At 49.7% G+C, this 22,309-nt stretch overlaps 1 protein-coding gene across 6 annotated transcripts in view; it reads right to left on the minus strand.

Annotated features, from left to right (window-relative positions):
• PAX5 (paired box 5) overlaps positions 1 to 22,309 on the minus strand; it is a 227,387-nt gene that overhangs the window by 19,673 nt on the left and 185,405 nt on the right. For 4 of the 6 annotated variants that reach the window (XM_006863119.1, XM_006863117.1, XM_006863115.1 and 1 more), the window contains one exon: positions 19,625 to 19,726. The exons of the other annotated variants lie outside the window; for them this stretch is intronic. In XM_006863119.1, coding sequence (XP_006863181.1) covers positions 19,625 to 19,726 — 102 coding nt within the window. The remainder of the gene's footprint in view (positions 1 to 19,624; positions 19,727 to 22,309) is intronic. 6 annotated transcript variants of the gene reach the window in all.

Genomic DNA, 22,309 nt, shown 5'->3' on the forward strand with positions numbered 1-22,309 from the left:
TGTAAATACTTAGAGCTGGAAACCCTATGGGGCAGTCTGTCCAATAGGGTCGCTAGGAGCTGGAATCCACTTGAGGGTAATGGGTTTAGTGTTATACTAATGTGAGGGGTTAGCTAGTGCTTGACTCAGCCTTTGGCACACAGCACATGCTCTGTGTGACCCGCAAATGGATGCACGGGGGTGGGGGTGGGGCTTGTTTTTATATATAACTATTTTTAGATGTTTTTCTCATATTTCAACAAACGTCCAAAATTCTTGATTGTAGAGAAAGGCTTACCCTTGAGGACAGGACCTCTGATCTAGTCCTATCTCTAGCACAATGTTACCTTGGGCTCGTCTTTGGGCTCACCTTTTTCAGGGTCTCTTGGCCTTGATTCCCCACCCCCCCGCCCAGATGATCAATGGGAGAAGGGTACACAAATTGGTTTCTTAAAAATGCTTCTTCCTGGCCCATATCCAAATGACCTCTGCTTGCTTAAATGGTGGAGTCCAAGCCCACACCCTTGCTAAGTATTCTATGAGACCCTTCTATGACAAATAGACAATTTCCACCAGGCTGATTATAGAGCTGAGGTGAGTCCCCAGGCCCTATTACCAGACTCAAAGGCCCTCTAACTTCCGGCACATTCCAGGGTGTCCAGGGATTATCTCTTTCAGCCTGCAGTTAGCCCAAAGCAGACATACTTCACAAAAAGTGTTTTTGTGGTCTAGACCTTGGCCTGTCCCTGGGAGCAGCCAGGGGTTTTCCTCTGAAGAAAGCCCCTCCCCCTGGCTCCAGGAGCTCAGTGTCCCACGGCTGACTAATGAGACGGAGGTGAAGGTGTCATACCTTGCTGGGAAGTCACAGTGCTAGTCCCGACCCGTGCTGCCTGCCATCAAATTTTAATGCTGCTGCTGACATATTTATGGAATGCCTCACCAAGTGTTTGCGAGGAGACCAGACAAGATTTACCTCTACAATTACTGCCGCAATGTGCGGGCCTCGCAGGGTGGGGGGGCACTCCTCAGCACAGAGGCCCCCATCCCCACTGTGCCCCCAGGAACATACTCAATCCCACACACCTTTCTGACCCCAGCAGGACCTGGGGCTAGGGAGCCAGATATGGCCCCTGTCCACTGAGAGCGCTCAGTCTGTAGGAGGGTGCACCATATACATAAATTCCGCAGGCCCTGGGTGGTCCAGGCACTAAAGGCAGGTTGAGGTTGCCGAGTGGAGGTAGGAGTAATGCCTCCTATCAGAGTAAGGATCAAGAAAGAAGCTAGATATCTGGGCCTGTGCACCCACTGGCTGGTCCAACTCTCCTGGTCACTGCTCTTTCCTGGATGGGCTCCTTGGGCCTCAGGGATTCTGTGGTCCCCCTCTCCTTCAGTGCCACCTGTACCTCCATTCAGTCCTTGGGGTTGCTTCTCCCAAGGCTCACTGGGAGTCGGATGTCGGGACACCAGCTCCTCACCAGTCCTAACAGGGCCACCAAGTCCTTACTTTTTACATTGGGTTGCTTTCCCATAGTTGTGCTGCCCCAGGTGGCAGGAATAATGTGCCCTGACCCAGGTCAGCAGTTCTTAGACATAACTACCCATGAGAACCATCTGGGAGCGTAAAAATTACGGTGACCAGCCACACCCCATGCCAGTCAAATCAGGATCTGTCAGGGTGGGGCATGTGCAGACCAAGGACCAGGAGTGTGAAGGCTGTGTTGGAGGAAGAGTAGGGAGACCTGTGTGGCTGGAAGGAGAAGTGAGAGGGATGGAGGGAGGGAGATGTAGAGAAGAAGATGGGAAGGGGGAGATCATGGAAGGACTTAGCCTTTTACTCTGAGTGAGCTGGAGCACCCACCACTAAAGGGATCTGACCTGGTTTTGAACAGGCTCACTCTGGCTGTCCTGTTGAGAATGGCCTAAAGGGGACAGTGTTGCAGTGGGGAGACCATCTGCATTACTACAATTATTTATTGAAAGACCAATCTGCTCACAGCGTGGGCACCTCTACCATTTGGGAGGCTGGGAAAAGCCAAGATGTGTGGCCATGCAAAAGAAGGTCATCAGGCCAGAACCAAGGACACTCGCAGAGCGGGACCAGGTGAGGATGATTAGATGGAAGGCTGAGTGTCTTGAACTTTAGTCTTGGTTCAGCATGACCTTAGGTCAAGCCCCTTCCCCTCGCTAAGCCTCAGTTTTCCACATCTGTAAAATGGAAGTAATAGCAAATAGTACCTCATGGGATTCTGGCAAGGATTTAAAAATAAAATGGAAATGCTGAGTACACAGAGGAGCGAGGTGTGGTGTCTGGAGGTGGTCCAGTCCAGTGATACTCCACGAACCCAGGAAGGTGTTGTGTCCCACTTCTCCACTAGGAGGAGGCAGTCATCAGTCCTGTCTAATCCAAAGGAGTTTCAGAAGGCTGGAGCAAGGCCTTCTGGGATGGGAACAGTTGTACCCCTGAGCACTCCTCAAGAGAAGTTCTGAAGAGCCCAGCAGCAGCTATTTGAGAGGCTGACACACGGAGCCCTAAAAGTCCACCAGCCTCTCACCATAGCCCCTCAAAAGACACATCAAAGAGTAGGTGGAAAAGAAAAGTTACCCCTGACCCAAGGCATCTGAGCTGAGGTTGGCATGCTGGATGGATCTGATTCATCTCTGCACATGTTTGTGTGTTTGGTCCACACAGAGTTTAAGGCAGTTCCTCAGACATTTCCTGAGTGTTGGCTTGGTGCTGGGCCCTGTACTGTGTGGGGGTGGTGATGGCATGCAGATGCAACTCTGGCTCCCGGCTTCCCTAACCCCATTGCCTCTCTGCCAACCAGGAGCCAGCTGAGGCTTTGAATTTCTCAGGGTCTCTGTAACCTCTCCAGTTATCTGAAGCTTAACAAGGCCTACTACGTTAAACCTCATAGGGGTGGGCAGGTAGTTCACTGCGCAAGAGCACCCAGCTAATGGGGCAAGTGGGAACTGAGATCTAGCCTGTTCTCCACTCACCAAGCCCTTCGTCCTGGCATGGGGCTACATCCACTGTGGGAGGAGGGAGCAAGGTCCTGAGAGATACTCTAGGGATAGCCTGCAGGAAACAGGTAAGTTTCTTCACTCTGCGACCATGGAGCAGGTGAGGAACACAAAATGGGCACCACGCATCCCTGGGTCTATGTGGCTTCAATTCCTCCACCCCACACTTGGTAAGCACCAAAGATGTGCAGACCCTGTGCAAAGCACAAATCACCTGCAAGGTGGTCTTACCACCCCTTTCATAGATGGAAGTCCCGGGTTCCAGACCACACTGCCTGTCTTTCAGGCTCCTGCATTTTTCTCTTAGGAAAGCAAGCAGGACAGGTTCCATCCTATCATTGCCACCTGGACACGTTACTCCATGCCAGCTGAGGCCTCCACTTCCTCCTCTGTGAAATGGGATAACACCAACACCTCTCTGGTGGAATTTAGAGGAAGGACAAGCAGGTTGGGAAATAAAAGGCAGTTAGCAAAGGGGCTAACACACAGAAGTTCTCAAAAAATGTCAGCTACTGCTCCTGGTGTGGCACCGTGGGATAAGCTCTGGACCGCAAGGTAAGTTTGAATTGCAAAGTCAGTGGTTCTAACTCACCAGCTGCTCCTCAGAAACCCTATACAGTGTGCTATGGAGCCAGAACTGACTCAACGACACTTAACAACAACAATAATGACTAAAAATTGAGCACAGTGGTGCTGTAGGATAAACACTGGACTGCTAACCACAAAGCCCATCAGTCATTCCATGGGAGAAAAGATTTTAAAACTTGGAAATGCCACACAGGATCACTGTAAGTCAGAACTGACTCGATGGCACTTCACAATAAGAAGAACGGCTGCAAAGCAGGATTTAGCTTCTCTTACATATCCTCCCAACGTATCCTTACATAGCCTTGCACCCTGAGAGGAAGACAGGTGTGTCTCCAACCACAAAGATGAGACTGAGATCTAGAGACGGGACCATGACTTCCCCAAAGGAAAGACCTAGGAAACTTGGGAGGCAGGATTGAGGCTTAGGGGTGCTGACTCCTGGCCCAAGGCGATGCCCACACTGCCAAGCTCCCTGAACCATCACTAGCAAGCACATTCCAATTCGTAGCCACCCTATAGGACAGAGTAGAGCTGCTCCATAGGGCGTCCAAACTGAAATCTTCATGGAAACAGACTGCCACATTGTTCTCTTTCAGAGCAACAGGAGGTTCAAACTGCCAACCTAGCAGTTAGGTGAGTGCTTAACCACTGTGCCACCAGGGCCTCTGGCTCAACTCCCAGTCTCCCTCAGCTCTCCACTATGGCCTGAGGAATCCCAGGATTTGGCCAGAATGCTCCAGGGATGAGGAGGACAAGGAGGAATGTGTTAAGTCAGGCCTGGAAGACAAAGAAAGGGGAGCAGGGGCAGGACTTGAACCTGTGGATGGTGGATAGGCTGGGTGCCCCCAGAGTCCTCGTGGTACTACCCTCTGACCGGCTTCCAGGACCTCTCTGCTATCACCCTTTCCTCACACCCTACTTCCCCCAGGGTCCCACTTCAGCCAAGGTTAGGCCCCAGCATGGGTCAGCCTCCCCCACCAGTTCAAACACAGTCTCCTCTGGGCCAGCATGGTGGCAGGCCCTGCCTGCTCCCCGGGGAACCTGCCGCCAGGCCTGATGGCGCTGACGGAGGGAGGGAGGCCGCCAAGCTGTCAGTCTGGAGGTGCCCCTCGGAGCCTCTCCTGGCTGGAGCGAGGAGGGTGGGCCAGGCGCTTGGAGCAGGGCTGTCAGGGCCTTCACCGAGATGAGGCCAGAGAGGCGCTGCCTGACAGCTCGCCCACCGAATTAGGACCATTTGCATGCTAATTTCCAGCGCTCTAACGGGCTGGCAGGCTGGCTGGGTGTGTAGAGTGTGCGGAGAGAGGCGCCATGGCCTCCCCGCCCGCGATGGAACAATGCTTGACTGATCTAGCTGCGTTAACGAGCAAATTATGGTAATTTTGTTATTACAAATGCATAGAAATTTCCAAAGCGGGCAGCCATTCAGGACCTCTCCCTGCTCCTCCCCACTCCTAAATACCGAGCCCCTGTTTGTACACAGGGCCTGGCATCCGCTCCAGGGACAGAGATTTCCGGGAGCCGCCTCCCAGGGAGATCCCAGGAAACAAGGGCCAGAGCAGAGACCACGCAAGGGCAGTCCTCCTGGCCAGCAGCTGAGTCCTTGGCTCCTACATCCCTGGTCCTCTCTGTCTTCCAGGAGTCCCTACCTTGTGACTGAGCCTAGGGATCCCCAGGACCACCACAGTCAAGCTGGTTTCTTGGTAACCCAGGCCACTCCCCTGGATGTTAAGGCCCTCCTGTTGTTGTTGTTGTTAAGTGCCATCGAGTCGGGTCCCTCCTAGATCCTGAGAAATCCATGCCAGCATTTCTGTGCCCACTCTGGGAACTGGACTCAGCACCTAGGAAGGGCTCGAGGATTGTCTGATCTGTGCAAAAAAATGAATGAGTTACTGAATAAGTGGGTGAGTGTGTCAATGAAAGAAGGATAGGGTAAGAGAGGGGAGAAAGGAGAGCAGAAAGGAAGAGAGGAGGAAGCCAGAATTTATCCCACAAACCAGGACAATCAGGAGAGACTCCACCAGGTCATGCTGATGGTGTATCATTCATCCAAGACTCCATCACAAGAGTTCATTGCCTACTGGGAACTCCTCCTGGTATTTATAATTGTCCACTGTCTAAATCACAATTTGTCCCAATTTTTCTAACAATCTTCTTTTTGATTAAAATATGTTTTTGGAAGTCTGCTCTGGCATGCATCCAGAGAGGAATGGTTTCCAAGAAAGTGAGTTCCTGTTCACGAGGAGCACTGTCACTTCAGGGGCAAGGCTGGGCACCAAGGGGGCCTTCCTTTTAGATTTAAAACCAAGCGCACCTCTGGCCACACCTGGCAGGACTTCTGGTCTGGGACAGGATTCCAGGTGTGGGCTGATGTGCTTGAAAAGTCAAGAAGTTGCCTCAAATCCATTTTGGAAGTCAGTGGGGAATGAATCATGGATTACCAAGAGGAAACCAGCAGGCAGGAAGGTCTGCCTTAGGTGGCTGGGAAGGCTGAGCCGCTTGGACTCAAAGGAACGTAGGAGTGTGTGAGGCAAAGGCCTAAACGGGAACTGGGACTTTATAATACCAGCCATGGTCAGATTTTTCTATTTTTCTGATTTTCTAATTGGGTCATAACTTCCAAAGGGAGACTGAATGCAGGAGAATGCAGGAGAGAAAAAACAATCATGTCTTTTTATCTGGCTCCTGGAAGCTGGGTGGAAATCAGGGGAATGGAGGGCCTAGGTCTACCTCAACAGCTTGAGGGGGGACATTGCCAAGAAGTCCTTGCAGCCAGGCCCAAAGAAGGATCTGGGCTCAGGAATTGTACACGCAAAGTCTGGGGCATGGTTTGAACTGTAGGAAAAGTGCTTCCTTCTCCTGCCTTCAGTGAATAACCAGAGCGCACACACACACACACACACACACACACACACACACACACGTCTTCTACAATAGACAACAGGCCTGGCACATCACTAAATTGCCTGGTGACCTTGAACAAGTCTTTTCCTTGTCCTCATCTGTACACTCACAAATTGGTTTCTAAGGTTGAGTCCAGCCCTGCCTATCTGTCTCCAGCCCTCTATGAGGTATGTGCTAGGAGAGACTCTCCCCCACCACACAGATACAACCCCATCTCCACTTCCTTTAACTGCCTTCCATTCTTCTCCTGCAGGGCAGTGTCCACCAAAGTCAAGGGCAGGGTTCTCACCTGGGCCCTCCACTGAGTCAATAACTTTGCTCTGGACCCAATTACTTGTTCCCCCACCCTCAAAGGTCCTGAAAGGTAAAGGTAGTACATAGCTGGTTTCCTGTTTCCCCAGAGACCGATTCCAAATAATTTATCCTCATGTTACCAATGTCTCTGGCTTGTTCCTGGAAGTTCTCATTCCAGACGTGTCCCATCCCAAGTGAGAACATGCTTTAATCCAAGAGTCCTCTACCTAGACTCAGGCCCTTCCCTGTCACATCTACTCATGGCCCCAACTTACTCTTTTGCCACACAGAGGAAGTTATTTCTAGATTCATATATAGTGTTTCTAAGTCCAGCTCCAAAATGGCAAAGTCTTTTCCTTGTCATCTACACTCAGTTGTTGTGACCTCAAGCAAACCACTCTTCTTAAGCCTCAGTTTTCATGTCTGTCAAGTGGGGAGAGTACCCATGCTCCACCAGGTTGCTGGAAGGATCCGCTGATTCCACCTGGCTCATGGTCTCAGCATTGTTGTGAACAACACCTCAAAATGACAGCAACTGTAGACACTCTGCGTGGCACGGCGGTGCCCACAGCATTTTGGACCTGGAATTACTCTTCAGACAAAAGGACATAATACAGTTGCTGTTTTAAAATATTCTTTCCTTCTCTCTTTCTCTTGTTTCTACTCCTTCCCTCTTCCTCCCTCTTTCAGCCCTGGGTTTGAGTCGCCCTGTTTCAGGTCCTTTATTTGTGCCATTGCACATAGACTCCTTACAAAGAAAATTCATTTGTTCAGGGTCACCGCGTGGTTTTTCATTAAAAACAAATTACCCGCATTCAGCGAGGACATCTGGGCTTCGCGGGTCCCATTAATGACTATATTTCCAGCCTCCCCGGCCTGGTTGGGCTCCCCTTGCCTGTCACCCCGCGTTCCGGGCCCCAGGAGGACAATGAGAGTGACAGTCAAGTGAAAGAGAAAACATGAGGGATGAGGGCGAGAGGCGAGTCCCCCGAGAGGGGAAGGAGGGAAAAGTGAAAAAAATAAATAACTCCAGCAGAGGGTAACAAGGGCCATTGTCTCAGCATCTTCCAGCGAGGAGCCAGAGCAAATATTGGAAGAATGAGTTGGGGCGTTGAAGTCGTGCTCAGACCTGTTTAATTACATAGTTGGGCCTTAAACCCTTGACTCCGGACCAGGATAGGGAGGCACACGGGTCCTACTCAAAGAAATTCCACCAATACCCACTGTGCACCTAATGCAGGGATGAGGATGATGGGGAATTCTGAGAATTCTCAGACTCCACCAGGATGTGGAAGTACCTGGTCACCACAGTTGACCAAGTGGCTGTGGGCAGTATCAGGGTAGAACGCTGGGGATGTGCTTAAGGGATTGCTGAGGCCTTCTGGGGGTGGAGGGTTTGACAGGATTCCCACAGGAATCCTGAATTTGACTTGAGCCTAGCAGGACAGGTGAAGGTGAAGAGGGAGAGGACATGTGCTGGAATCTGAAGTGTGAACTCCCTGATGTCCCAGATAGAAAAGGCCAGAAAAGAACTCTGGGAAGGCAGGCCTGATGGAGTGAGTGCCAGGGAAGCCAAGACCTGCCCCTGGGCCTAGAGTCCCCAAGCTCCTTCCCTACACTCTCCATGCACCCAGTCTCAACACTCGGAACTCAGTTTTCCAGATTCTGAAATGGGGATGCACATCCCAAACTCACAATGTGCTTTTCAGGAGTAACTGAGGGTAACAGGTATACCACATTATAGATTTAAAACACAGGTTGTGGGGTGGGGGGGTGAGGTGAGAGGAGGTTGGTGGAATTATCTCATGAATACTGGCAACTCGTTCTCTCGCCCCTCAAGGGCTTTGGACTCTATCAGAGGTTCATGGGCCAACGTACCCAGATGGAGTGACACTCTCCCTGCGCCCCTCCCCCCCGCACTCCAGGGTTAGAGGCAAGAGTTGTTCTGACTGAGGCCTAATAGCTCAAACCAAACCTGCTAAAGTTGAGTCAGTTCTGACTCACAGAGACCACATGGAATCAAGTAGAATTGCCCCATAGGGTTTCCAAGACTGTAAATCTTTACAGAAGCAGACTGTCCCATCTTTCTCCCATGGGGTGACTGGTGGGTTTGAACTGCTGGCCTTCCAGTTAGCAGCCTTAGCACTTAACTACTGCGTCACCTGGGCTCCTTCCTCGGAGCCAGGACACTGCAAATTCTATCGAGTCCCAGGGACTAAAACACAGATGGCTCAACAGAGTAAAGCCGGGTTTGGAAGGATTCCCGCACATACAGGAGCCAAGCATGTCTAAGATCCTTTGCATTGTTGGTCCCCAAGCCCCCACCTGACCCCCGAAACATTCATTTTCTCCCTTCTCACTGCCCCTCCCACTGGCTAGCATAGGCTTCTCTCTGGAAAACAAGCCTTAGGAACCACACTCCAAAGACTGTGCTGCAGGAGACTTGGGGGCTTTAGCTGCATCCTTAACCTGCCCAGGAGTCCTGATGTAGCACTATAGGATAAGCACTGGACTGCTAACTGCAAAAGCTGGTGGTTCAAACCTACCAGTTACTCTTCAGAAACCCCATACGGGGCCGTTAAGAGTCAGAACTGGCTCAAGAGCACTTAGCAACCACTAACCTGCCCCATTCTTTGATGTGGGTGCTGTTGTTTTCAATCTCAGCAAAACACTCTGAGAAAAAGCTGTAGACACACACAACTACACAACTCCCCCAGACATTCTGAAACCCTCTGTGCCTGCCACCCCCACAGTCCAGGCTGGATTCCCCTTCGCTACGCTCCTAGAGGCTTACCGCTGCCCATACCTGTTCCCCTGGTTGGTTTGCCCATCTACCCGATGGACTGGAGTTTCTCATGGATCAGGGTCACAGAGTTCACCCTTGTGTCCCTAGGCTTAGGCCCAGGATATGGTAGCTATTCAGTATGTGTTGAAAGGAGGGAAGAAGGAAGGATGGAAGGAAAACAGAAGGAAAGGAAGAAAGAGGGAAAGGAAAATACCAGCTTAAGACCCCATATGGAGTCCTGGGGTGACGCTGTAGGATCAGCACTGGACTGCTAATCTCAAGACTGGTGGTTCGAACCCACTAGCTACTCCTTGGAAGCCCTATACAGGGTTACTATGAATCAGAACTGGCTCAAAGACACTTAACAATACACTATTTATTATGTTTAATATGGTTCAAAAGGAAATCTGATATCTTCCAAGCCCCTTACTTTTTGCTCTAAAAATATACAAGGGTTATTTTTATAATTTTGCTTTTGAAATGATTTGACTACAAGTAACTTATTATATGATGGGCTATGATTTCTCAGCCAGCAAGGCACAGACTTTAAACAGTTTAAGGACTAAGGTGCGCCTGACTCAAGCCATGGTATTTTCAATAACCTCATATGCATGTGAAAGCTGGACAATGAATCAGGAAGACCGTAGAAGAAGTAATACATTTGAGTTACGGTGTTGGAGAACTATACTAGAAGTACCATGGCTGAAGAAACACATCTGGAAGAAATACAACCAGATGCTCCTTAGAAGCCAAGAGGGTGAGACTTCGTCTCTCATACTTTGGACATATTATCAGAAGAAACCAATCCCTGAAGAAGGACATCATGCTAGGTAAAGTGGAGGGTCAGCAAAAAAAGAGGAAAACCCCCTCAGTGAGATGGATTGGCACAGTGCTGGCAGCAATGCATTCAAGCATAACAACGTTTGTGAGGTTGGCGCTGGACCGGACAGTGTTTTGTTCTGTTGTGCATTGGAACCGACTTGACAGCACTTAACAACAACAACAACAATGGCGCAGACTTGGGAATTCTTGTAAAGTGAGAAAATTTAACCTAAAAATTTATTCCAAATGTAATGACATTTTCATTTAGTAGTGAATGAAGTTAACATGATATAATTTGTAGGTGTTTTACTTAACATTTAGTCATGCCAATTTTCCAGTTTTCTTTTTGAATTTTAGAGGCAAGAGTATTTCAGGTTCTCAAAATGTTGCAAGTTCCTGCGCTCACACTCACAGCCCTTTAGGAAGTCCTGCTCAGATGCCAACCCAGGATTAAGACACACTAACAAACAACAAGAAAACTGCCCAGATGAGCAGACTTCTAAGCCTCAAACAGCAGTTGACGGTGTAGACACGATGGGGAGTTAACTCTTGGGTGGGGAGCATTTCCAGGGGGGTAGTCCTCCCGGGGCCTCAATGTCTCCCTGTGCACCCCCAGGTAAGCCAAACCCAAAGTACTTTTTCCTTGTGTTCCTGGGTACATGTCATTATTTAACCAGACAAATTCACCATTCCAGCCACTGGGCCAACCTTTTAGTAGGAGACATTGCAGTCAAGTGACTTAAAATCTCAGGTCAGAGTGTCTGAGTTTGAGCTCCTATTCCACCACTTACTGTGTGAGCCTGGCCAAGTTACTCAATACCTCTGAACCTCAGTTTCCTCATCTATAAAATGGAGATAAGTCTGAGTGTGGCACTGCGGGTTAATGCATTGACCTGCAGGGTCAGTTTGAACCTCAGGTCAGCAGTTCAAGCTTACCAGCTGTTCCTTGGAAACCCTATGCAGGGTCACTATATGAGTTGGAACCAACAACAACATTTCAAAGATTATTGTGAGGATTATATGAGCAAACTGGCAAAGTCCTTAGGCCAGCCTCTGGCAATGGTAACTGCTCAGTAAGTAGTAGCTTTTATTCCTGAGCCACTGAGCTGATGATAGACAGGACTTTGCCCTATAAGTTCTGTATTAAGTGCCATATATCTGCTTCCCTTCTGCATCTTCTCACAAATAGGGTCCACACCCAAAAATGTACCTCCAACTTCTCAGAGTATGAAACTCACCCTTCAAGACCCATCTCAAATGACTCCCTCCAAGAAGCCTTCTCATTCCCCACCACTGCCACCCCACTGGCCCAGCAGAGTTAGTGGACTATACCCTCCTGCTCTCCACATACCCTCTCTACCTTCTCAAGTAGACTGTGAGCTCGCTGAGGGTAGGGGCTGTTTCTAAGCCTGTGTCTTGCCCAGAACTGGCACCCAGTGTTTGAGCAATGAATGAAGAAATGAAGAAATGGCCCATCAGTTATTTCATCCTGGATGCATCTGGCATTCCCATGGGTCCGTGTTAGATTTTTGGTGTTGCAGAGTGACTAGTGGACTCCTGGTGTGGCGCTTTAGGATCAGCACTGGACTGTGAATCACAAGGACAGCAGTTCAAACCCACCAGCTGCTCCTCAGAAACCCTATACAGGGTGGCTATGAGTCAGAACTGACTCAACAGCACTTAACAACAAGAGTGATTAACAGCCACTAGAGGGCAGCAAAGAGTCAAGAACAAGCAACAGGTGTGCAATCCAGAAACAGGGCAAGTTTGGCAAAGGGGTATGGTAGTGTTAGTTATGTGCTGTGGAGTCGGTTCTGACTCATAACAACCCTGTACAGGGTTTCCAAGGCTATAAATCTTTACGGGAGTAGAAAGCCTCATCTTTCTCCCACGGAACAGCTGGTAGTTTCGAACTGCTGACCTTGTGGTTCGCAGCCCGATTTGTAACCACTAAAAGAGGTATGGGGGCTCAAAAAGGTCTCAGGCCTTGGTAACAAGAGGAGCCTAGTGAGGAGGTTAAGACTAAAGTCAGAGGTGAAGGCAATAAGAGCTAAGAACAAAGGTCATTCCTTCACTGAGCAAACACTTCTGGAGCATGATGCCCGGGTCAGGGGGACTCCAAGAGCACCCATTGGACCCCTACCCTCCAAGGTCTGCCCAGCGGCCACTGCCCTCACTCATGGAAGCTCACTGTCTCCCATGTCTGCCCCTTTACACGAGGCTAGAATGGGTATTCCATCCGCAGGTTCCTGCCACACCTGTTGAATCTATTTAAACCCCATTTCCCAAGGCAAACAAGGACCAGAGAGTGGAAACAATTTTCCTGAGGTCACTTGGTGAGTGCCTGGATGAGCCAGGCTGGAATCCAGGCTTCTGCCTCCCTGCCTGGTGCTAGGGACCCCACCCCACTCCTTATTCCCAGAGCCTGCATGTTTTCCAGAACAGATTTGCCCAGCAAGTAAGGCTCAGAATCCAGGGTGGCCTCCTCTCCTTCCTCCAGAGCCTCATCACACTTCCTCCTTCACACAGCTGGTGCCTCAATAACTGCACAGGCGTCTCAAACACAATGGGCACACTTGGCTCAGAGAGGTCACAGATCCTATGTGGTCACACAGCTCATTGGTAGGAAAGCCACTCTCTTTCCATGTACCCATCACTTCTCTTAGGACATCTCCACATCTGCCTCTCTGGCCCAGACTTTTCCCTGTGCCCCTGGCCTGCTTCACCACCTGTCTGCTGAAGGGCCCACCTGAATGTTTACTTGACCTCCAAAGGCTGACAGGTTCAAATCCTAACCTGGTGCACCATCCTTCTCCCAGCAAGCTCCTCTTCCTGTCAACCCTGTTTACACTGACTGGGCTGGCTGGGCTAAGCACTCACCACACAGACCCATTCCAACTGCTGAACACCTCGATGCCTCCACCCCCAGTTCAGCTAGTCATGGACACACCTTTCACAGCCCAGCTTCAGGTCCCGGCACCAGAACACCTTCCCAGGTGATCAGTCCCAGGGGCTCTCACCATTTTCTCCAGCCCCTCAGCATTCAGTCTGGTCCCACCCCCACTTGGAACACTCTTGCTTGTGACCAGATTCTTCTGTAATTGGCTCTCCTATTAATTCATGGACTCCATGGGGTGTGAGCTGTGCCGAGGGCAGGTCAGCTTTAGTACATTTCACCCCCATCCCTTGATACATTATAATGATAATAATAGCTATAGTTGTGGTAGTGACTACTTGCAACACTTACATGGCATTTATTTACTGAGTAGAGAGTTAGGAGTGCTTACATACATCACAAGATCTCAGGCTCACTATTATTAACATCTCCATTAACAGAGGAGGAAACAAAAGCACAGCTACTGAGAAGCAGAGAAAAAATTCAAAACTGGGCAGTCTGGCTCCAGAGCGCATGCTCGAAACATGTACCGACCCTCTTGCTGCTTTTCCACAGCTGCCAACCCAACAATCCTGCCACTCCGGTTCTTGGTTAGGACCTGCACTCTTGGCTGACATTGCTCCTGCCGTCAAAAAAATAGGCTGAACTCATGTTGGCAGTCCAGCCCAAGGACCCCCTTTTTCTTTTCAACGAGTATTTCCTGAGTGCTACTATGAACAGTAAATAAGAAAGACCGTAGAAGAATTGATGCTTTTGAGTTATGGTGTTGGAGGTGAATATTGAAAGCACCATGGGCTGCCAAAACAACAAACAAATCTGTGTTGGAAGAAGTGCTCCTTGGAGACCAGGATGGACAAACTTTGTCTCTCATACTTCAGACATATTGTCAGGAGGGACCAGTCACTGGAGAAGGTTATCACGTTTGGTAAGATGGAGGGTCAGAGAAAAAGAGGAAGACCCTCAATGAGATGGATTGGCACAGTGGCAGCATCAATGGACTCAAGAGTGGCAACAATAGTGAGGTTGGCCCAGGACTGGGCAGTGTTTTGTTCTGCTGTGCATAAGGTTGCTATGAGTCAGTACTGACTCAATGGCATCTAACAACAACAACAACTATGAGTCAGACATCTTGCCAGGGACACAGTAGTGAGCAAAGCAGCACAGCTTCCACCCTTGTGGATTATAATCCAGAAGGGAAAGTAAACAAAGAACATGCAAAGCAATAAATAAAGTACTTCAACACACTTAGCACCAGGAAGGAAAAGACAAGAGTGCTTTGCGAGAGGATGGCAGGGATCCTGGTTTCGATTGTGTGCAGAATAATGACTCCCCAAAGAGAGCCACATCCTCCTCTCCAGAGTCTGTATGTTTGGTTGCTTGGAAATGGGGAATTAAGGTTGCAGGTGGAATTAAGGCTGCCAATCATCCAACCTTGACATGAAGAAGATTATCCATATGTGCCCAATAGAATTATAAGGGTCCTTATAAGTGGAAGGGGAAGGATGGAGAGAGAGAACCAGAAAGATGAAGGATGATGAAGGACTCAGTGTCATTGCTGGGTTTGAAGATGAAGGAATGGGTCCATGAGCCAAGGAAATGCGGACAGCATTTATATGTTGTTGGAAAATGCAGGAAATCGATTCTTCGCTAGAGCCTCCAGAAAGAACTCCCCCTGCTAGCACCTTGTGATTAGCCCATAAGACCCATTTCAGACTTCTGACCTTCAAAACGGTAAACTATAGGCAAGGTGTGTGAGTCGGGACTGTGGGCAGGGCATTCCTTGACTGGTTCATCTCAAAGATATTTACCATGTTTCTTTGACTCATTCAACTCCCTTTACTTTTTCTGCCAGCCCAGAATTTTTAAGAGTTTCAAATGCCACATTTCTATCTGTTAAGTTGTGCAAATATCTTCAGGCAGAAATCAACTAGTTACAATGATCCAGAAACTCAGTGAAATCTTTGGTGCAAAACTTTTGGCATTTGCTGGTGCTGGATGAAAATAAAATCTGAAAACTGTCTTTATTCTAAGCTAATATACTACGCTTTACTTGTTTTATCCAGCGTAACTGATCAGTAAAAGATTATACAGGGTATCCACAGCTACAGAACCCGAATCACCAAGCACTAAAGGAGAGCACGGAGCCATGTGGGGCAGATGTGGAGATGCCCTGGAGCCAGATGTCAGGCTCAGGACTCAAAATACTCAAGCCAAGAAGCTGGCATTTAATGGGGGAAAATGTAAAATTGTATTTCGGCTGCCCAAGTGTTCCCTGGAGGCAATCCCTCTTCTGTGTGTTCCAGAAGCAAAAGCCTTCCCTTATAAATGGAAAAGGTGACAGCCAAATGTTTGCCAAGGTCTATGGTGGAAAACCCCCCAGAGAGTTCCAGTTTCCTCTGGAGTCAGCAGGCCAGAGGCAAGGAGGTAAAACTGTTTCATAGAGAGAAGCAATGCTACCACGTAACAGCTTCAGAAAGACAGACGCTGGATAAACACGCCCCAAAGCCTTGTCCCACCTGTACCAGTCCTTCACTGCCAATGTGCACTTGGAGAATTCTGAAGTGGTATTGCCTTGAGCACCATCACAGTTGAAAAGGTGAATGTACCACAGATTTGGAAGTCTAAGAGGTTATGAATCAGATAGCTGGACAAACACAAAGTTGAAATCCTCAAACAGGTTGTGTTAAGTAGAAAAACTGTTCTCCATTTTCTAATCCTTGGAAGCTGTGAATGTTACCTAATTTGGAGGAAAACACCTTTGCAGATGTGATTAAGTTAAGGGTCTTAAGATGGACTGTACTGGACTATCCAAGTGGACCTAAATGTGCTCACATGAATCTTTAAAAGAGAGAGGCAGAGGGAGACTGGGCACACAGAGAGAAGTGCATGAAGATGGTGCACAGACTTGAAGAGGTTGGCCTTGAAGATTGGAGTGATGCAGCCACGAGCCAAGGTATGCTAGCAGACCCCAGCAGTGGAAGAGAAATAAGGACTTGAAATTTCCCTAGAGCCTCTTGACACCTTGATTTCGCATTCCTAGCCTCTAGAGCTGTGGGGTCCTGGTGTGGCGCTGTGGGTTAATGCACCAGACTGCATAGCGATTTGAACTGCAAGGTAGGTGATTCAAGCTCATCAGCTGCTCCTCGGAAACCCTATACTGGGTCACTATGGGTCAGAACCTACTCGACAGCAATTAACAACAACAAAACAACAAGAGCTGTGGGGAAACAAATTTCTGGCATTTAAAGGCACCAAGTTTGTGAAAAAAATGTTAAAGAAGCCAATGCAGAAGCTAATTTTCTATCCCTCCCTCTCTCAAGCAACACTCACAAGAAGGACCTGCTACGAACTTGGAGCTGTAAAGGGAGGGAGAAGACTAATAAGGTGGAAGGTCCGGCCCTCAATGAGCTTACCTCCATCCAGTGGGTGAGGCAGGCAGAGCTACCAGGGAAAATGACCCACTGAACCATTTGGCATAACAGAACCGATGCAAAGCATCATGGGACTACAGCATTAGGCTTCCTGGGATAGGATTTCAACAGGACAAGATAGGAAGTGTTCCAAGTCAAAGGCACCCTATGAGAAAGGATGCTGATGGTAACAGTGTGAGGCTGGTGAGAACCAGCAGCTCTGAGGGAGGGGAAGGCCAGGAGAGGAGGCCAGAAAAGTAGGCTGGGAATAGACCAGGGCAGGGCTTGAATGACAGGCTCAGAGGCTCAGCACTCTGCTGGTAAGGGGCCCCCTTCTCTTCTGGGGGACAAGCCCTGGGAACTAGGGCTGCCCTGGAAACAGAAGCCTAAAAACACAAATCTGGCTTGGATCTTAGGAAACAGGCATTAAGAGCTGTGCCTGCTGATCTATCTCAGACTCCAGACTCTGACCCTGGGCTTGGCACAGAGTGTTGGGGGATGTACAAGAAAAGAAGGGAGAAGAAAAGAGAGATGCAAAGTAGGAGTAGTTCACGGAGAGAGGAGAAAGACACAGAACTCGCCTGGCCTGGAGCCCTGCATGCTGGAACACCCTCCCTCTGTGCCTGTGGCCCATAGCACCTGGCTGGCTCTGTGGTAACCCCTGCTCAGCTTCTCAGTCCTGTGATTCCTGCTGCCACCGTGAATGGGCCAAGAGCCACCATGCATTCATTACCCATGAGAGTTCCACCAGGCCCACAGCCATTTGCATCTTGAGCCTGGTAAGTACGTAAGGATGCAAGAATCATAGAGGCTGGAGAGCAGGCTCTGTTTGGATAAACTCAAGAAAGTCTGGCTGCTCCCAACTTCCCCTTCTCCCATCGCCTTGAGGACAGAGTTGATAGACTCGGTGACCACTGCCAGGCAGCACAGTGCAGCCACAAAAAACAAAGACTCGGGCACAAGTTCTTCCAACTACAGGGTAGGAAGCTGCAGGGCAATTTCTTAACCCCTCTGAGTCTCAGCTTTCCCTTCTGGAAAGTGAGGGTAACACCCCTTACTTTGGCCCCTCACAGGTTGTAAGACCAAAGGACTCCAGGAAAAGTTCTTTATGTTCTATAAAGTTCCACACAAGTGTGAAGGGCCATTAGTGGATATTGCTTGAGATCCAAGGCTGCCCTAACTTGCTAAAGGTTGGATAATGAGGACCCAGCTGTGGGGAGGGTCCTCATTCTACCACCCCCGTTTGCCATGTGCACAATATTGCCCTGTGGCCCACCGTGGAACCATCCTTGCAGCAGAAAAGCCCAGAGCTTTTGTAGTTGTGATCCCCAGCATTGGCAAGGCCCAGGGCAAGAGTCCACGTGGAGGCCAGTTCCCATATGTCTCATATTTAAAAGTGATAAATCAAGCTAACAAACCGTTAAATGAAACATGTTCTACCCTCCTACCTTGTTAAATCCAACTTCATAACAACCTGGAAGGCCGGGATGTAATTTAGGGGTCTTGATTTCTAGGTGTTCTGAGCCAGGGCATGGATTTGTGGGGAAAGCTCACCCCAGGTTACGATCTGCCCACTCCCCTTCCTACCCCTATCTCTACTTACCATCTTACAGGGTTTCTTGTACAAGCTCGGTGCCAACCCACTATACGAAGCCAGTTCTCAGGCTTAGAGGTGCACCCCTAAGAGGAAGGTGCTGGGGAAGAGGCTGAAAGGGACTGGGGGCTGTTTGGGCAGGCCCACAAGGTGGTCTGGAGAGAGGGGCATGGGCTCCACGAATGTTTGCACATGCATTGTCCCAGCTCCCCAAGACCAGGGTTTGACCATATCAACTCTGCAGCCCCTGGGAAGGGTCACTGCCCCAGCAGGGTCACAGCGGGACCCTCTAAAGAAGGGGGCCCAGAGCAGGAGCTTTCTTGCCTGGTCTAAGCGTGGTTCCAATGGCTTCTAGTTCTGGTTCTGTCTCCACTGACTGGGGGATTTGGGCACACCCCAGCCTCTCTCTAGACTCAATTTCTTCAGCAATAATGTTGGGTGAGTCACCCTCTTCTGCCCATTTCTCAGAACTGCTGGGAGGCTCTAAAGAGAATGCAACCAGAGGCGGGTAGGGGGTGAAATAGTCCAACTAATTTTAAAGTGGCCACAAATTACCAGTGTGTTAGGAGAGGACTCAGGTCCCCAAGAAACAGGTGGCATGCCTCTGCACACGATTCAAAATAGAAGACACTGCCAGCCCATAAGAGAGGTATAACACCACCCAACAAAGTCCTGCATTTTCTTGGTTTGCTTTTTTTTTTTTTTTTTTTTAAGCATTTGCTAAAAAGAATACTTTGGGTATCCTGGTCTTGCTAGTGCTCTTATTCCATGGACAACCAGAACCTGCTATCCCCGGGCCATCCCACAAGGAAAGGAGATAAGGTGCCCTCTTTTCCAAACACCCTAAAAGCACCTCAAACACCCCTGACCCAAGGAGATTTGGCTTCATGACTCTGGTCAGGAATAAAGTGGCAAACTCACCAGCCAATGTCCTGTCTGTCCTGAGCACAGGATCCTAAACCCCAAGGAGTAAGGAACTGGGGCTTCTCAGGGTTTCCCCATGTGGTCCCGGTGCATAAACTGAGTGGGGCTAGCGAGGGCGAGGGAGGCCAGGTTGTCTGCTCTGTGTTCAGACTCCCCAGATGGCCAATGAGGGCCAGTCTGAATGACCGTCCAGGGTCTTTCACTCTCATAGCTGCCCAGGGTGTGCTGCTGGTCTACCCCTGCCTCCACTGCAGCCCAGCTGCAGAGAAGGAAGCAGAAAGTTCAGACCTCTGCTTGATTTATTCAGGTCTGCTTCTCAGACACACAGAGGTCACCCAGACTGTTTGCAGAGGCAACCCCTGAAGTCCCATCCGCTGCCTGCTGTGGAGACGCCGACAGTGTAAACTCACCAGGCACCATTCCTGTCAGCGTCGGAGCTGAGTAGCTGCCCTGTCCGGCAGGGGGGACGTGCGGAGGATACCCGGGGAGGGTCGTACTCGCCAAGTCGCGGCCTGAGGAATCAAAGCAACAAATCACGGGTGAGCATCTCCACAGCCAGCCGCCTATGTCCACAACTCCCGGGACATTTCGGCACATTTGTCATGTCTGAACACTGAATGTCAAAGTGTCCCCAGCTCTCCCTGTCACTCATTCATGCTCTCTCTTCTCTTACACACACACTCACACATATTCACACACACACACACAGAATCTCACACTCATGCACATTCACACACACATCCACATATTCACTCACACACATTCATGTGTACACATTGACGCATGTTCACACACACATCTACACATTCACACACATTCATGGATACACACTTGCGCACATTCACACACACACACACATCTACACATTCACTCACACACATTCACACACATCTATATATTCACTCACACACATTCACACACATCTATATATTCACTCACACACATTCACACACTCACACATTCATGTGCGCACACTCACACAAGTTCACACATACTCACACACACACACACACACACACACACACACACACACACACACACACACACACACACCCTTCCAACCACCCAGGCTTCACTCAGGAAGAACCCGAGGCCAGGCTCTGCAGCCTCTATGGAACAATGTTGGTGGAAGCATCCTTTCGCATGCCCCTGCTCCAGCCAGCCCATTTTGTTCTCGCCTCCCAGCATGACCTGGGCTTTCCACCTCCACACCTGTGCTCTTTCTGTAGGTGTGAGAGCTTCACATGACCGAAACCCACCCATTCTTCAAAGCCCGGATCCAAAGGGCTGAATTTCTCCCTCTACCACTCATTCCATAAACCAGTCAGGAAGCCTCCTTCTGACACTCAGCCCTCTCCTGGGCACTGGGGATAGCTGTGCCTACCTCTCCACAGGTTCTGCTCCTTGAGGGCAGGATGACACCTGACTCATCATCCAGGAAACCTGTCCCCACCAGAGCTCTTAGTGAGTAAATCTCCCAACGAAGGGAGCACCCAGACTAGGAGAGAGAAAACCCCAGGGAGCGGTACTTTATAAAGGCGACACCACTGAGGTATATCTGTCTCTAAGGAAAAGACGGGGAGCCTGAAGGCCTTTGAAGCCTTCAATGTTCTATGTAACACGGTGACTATGGAAAAGACCAGTAACTCAGATGCAGGGGGGTCAGAGTGTTCTGTGATGTTGGGCCTGGAGACAAGGCCACCCTGGAGACAGGAGGGGAGGTAGCTTCTGAAGGAAAAGGACGCATTCACTGCCAGTCACTGGGGAAGAGGGCAGGGAATGAGGTGGCCTGGAGCTAGGGGAGGGAAGGAGGCACTCTGACCTCTCTGAGGACAGGTAATCAGCTCCTACAGCACAATGCCAGGCTAGGCCCCACCAGTCCCTCCAAAGGGTCTCCTTGGGCCCTAACAGGACAGTGTGGGCAGCACCCTGAATGTGTGGTCAAAGGAGAGGGACCATCTCTGCCAACACCCCCCAAAGAAGTCAGGGAGCGATTTCTAAATGAACAAATAGTTCTTCTGATGCCAGGCATTCAAAGGCCATCCAGCCAACATCCATGTTTCAGGGCTTGGCTCACTTTCCAGAACCTTATAGAGCACTAGGACAGTTGCCAGGCTCCCTCCCTCTTCTTACCACTTACTAACTTGAGATTGGTCATTCATGGCTCACATCTCCTCACTTGAGGCTATGCTATAGGGGAGTCCTTGATACCCCACATGAACCATGGCCACCAGAGTCATTCTGACTCCCGGGGAGGGGGTTGGCGCAGAGACTAAACAGAAAACCTAAGTTGGCCAAACTGACCCCACAGGGAGGGCTGCCCCACCCCTTACCAGTCCCTTTGTGCTTCCTCCACTCATCCTCAGTAGCCCAACATTCACAACTTCTGTCCACTGAATGTTAGACCCAGGACAGACAGGGTCTTCATGGCCCATGGTCAGCAGACACAGGGCCTTGTATGTTTGTAAAGTGAATAAAAGAAGTGGCTATAATTGTCCCCTCATCCATGGCAAACAGTTAGTGCGAGAAGAGCTCTTGGAGATCTTGACCAACTCCTACTGCCATCGTGCAGATGGGGAAACCAAGACTCACAGGGATGAAGCAATTGGCCCAGGTCCCACAGGGATAGAGCAAGTGTCTGGCCCAAGCTTCCTAACTCACCAAGTATCAAGGTGCAGGTGGAGGAAGCATGCCCCACACAGCATCTTTTCTGCAGTTGTTATAGAGACACCAAGATGTGGGGGCTTCTGAAAAAATGTCCGAGGAAATTGAAGTGTCAGGCTACTTAGTAGAAGACTGAGAGGTCCATGACCAGATTGTAAGATGGATGGAGAAGACAGCCGAAGGCTGGGGCTGCTTTGATAGCCTCCCTCCCCTGCCAACCAGGGGAGCAGCTCACACCCTGCTCAGTCCACCCCATTACCACACCCCTAATGAGAACAACAGCTACAAACGCTGACATGAACATTATGAAACACCAGGCCCTATTCTAAATATTTTCAATCATGAGTTCATTTCACGCTCAACAACCCTATGAGATATGTTACTGATGCTACTGCTGCTAGTTGTGGTTGAGCCAGCTCTAACTCCCCACG

The sequence above is a fragment of the Chrysochloris asiatica genome, unplaced genomic scaffold (assembly GCF_000296735.1).
Source record: "Chrysochloris asiatica unplaced genomic scaffold, ChrAsi1.0 scaffold00053, whole genome shotgun sequence".
Lineage (NCBI taxonomy): Eukaryota > Metazoa > Chordata > Mammalia > Afrosoricida > Chrysochloridae > Chrysochloris > Chrysochloris asiatica.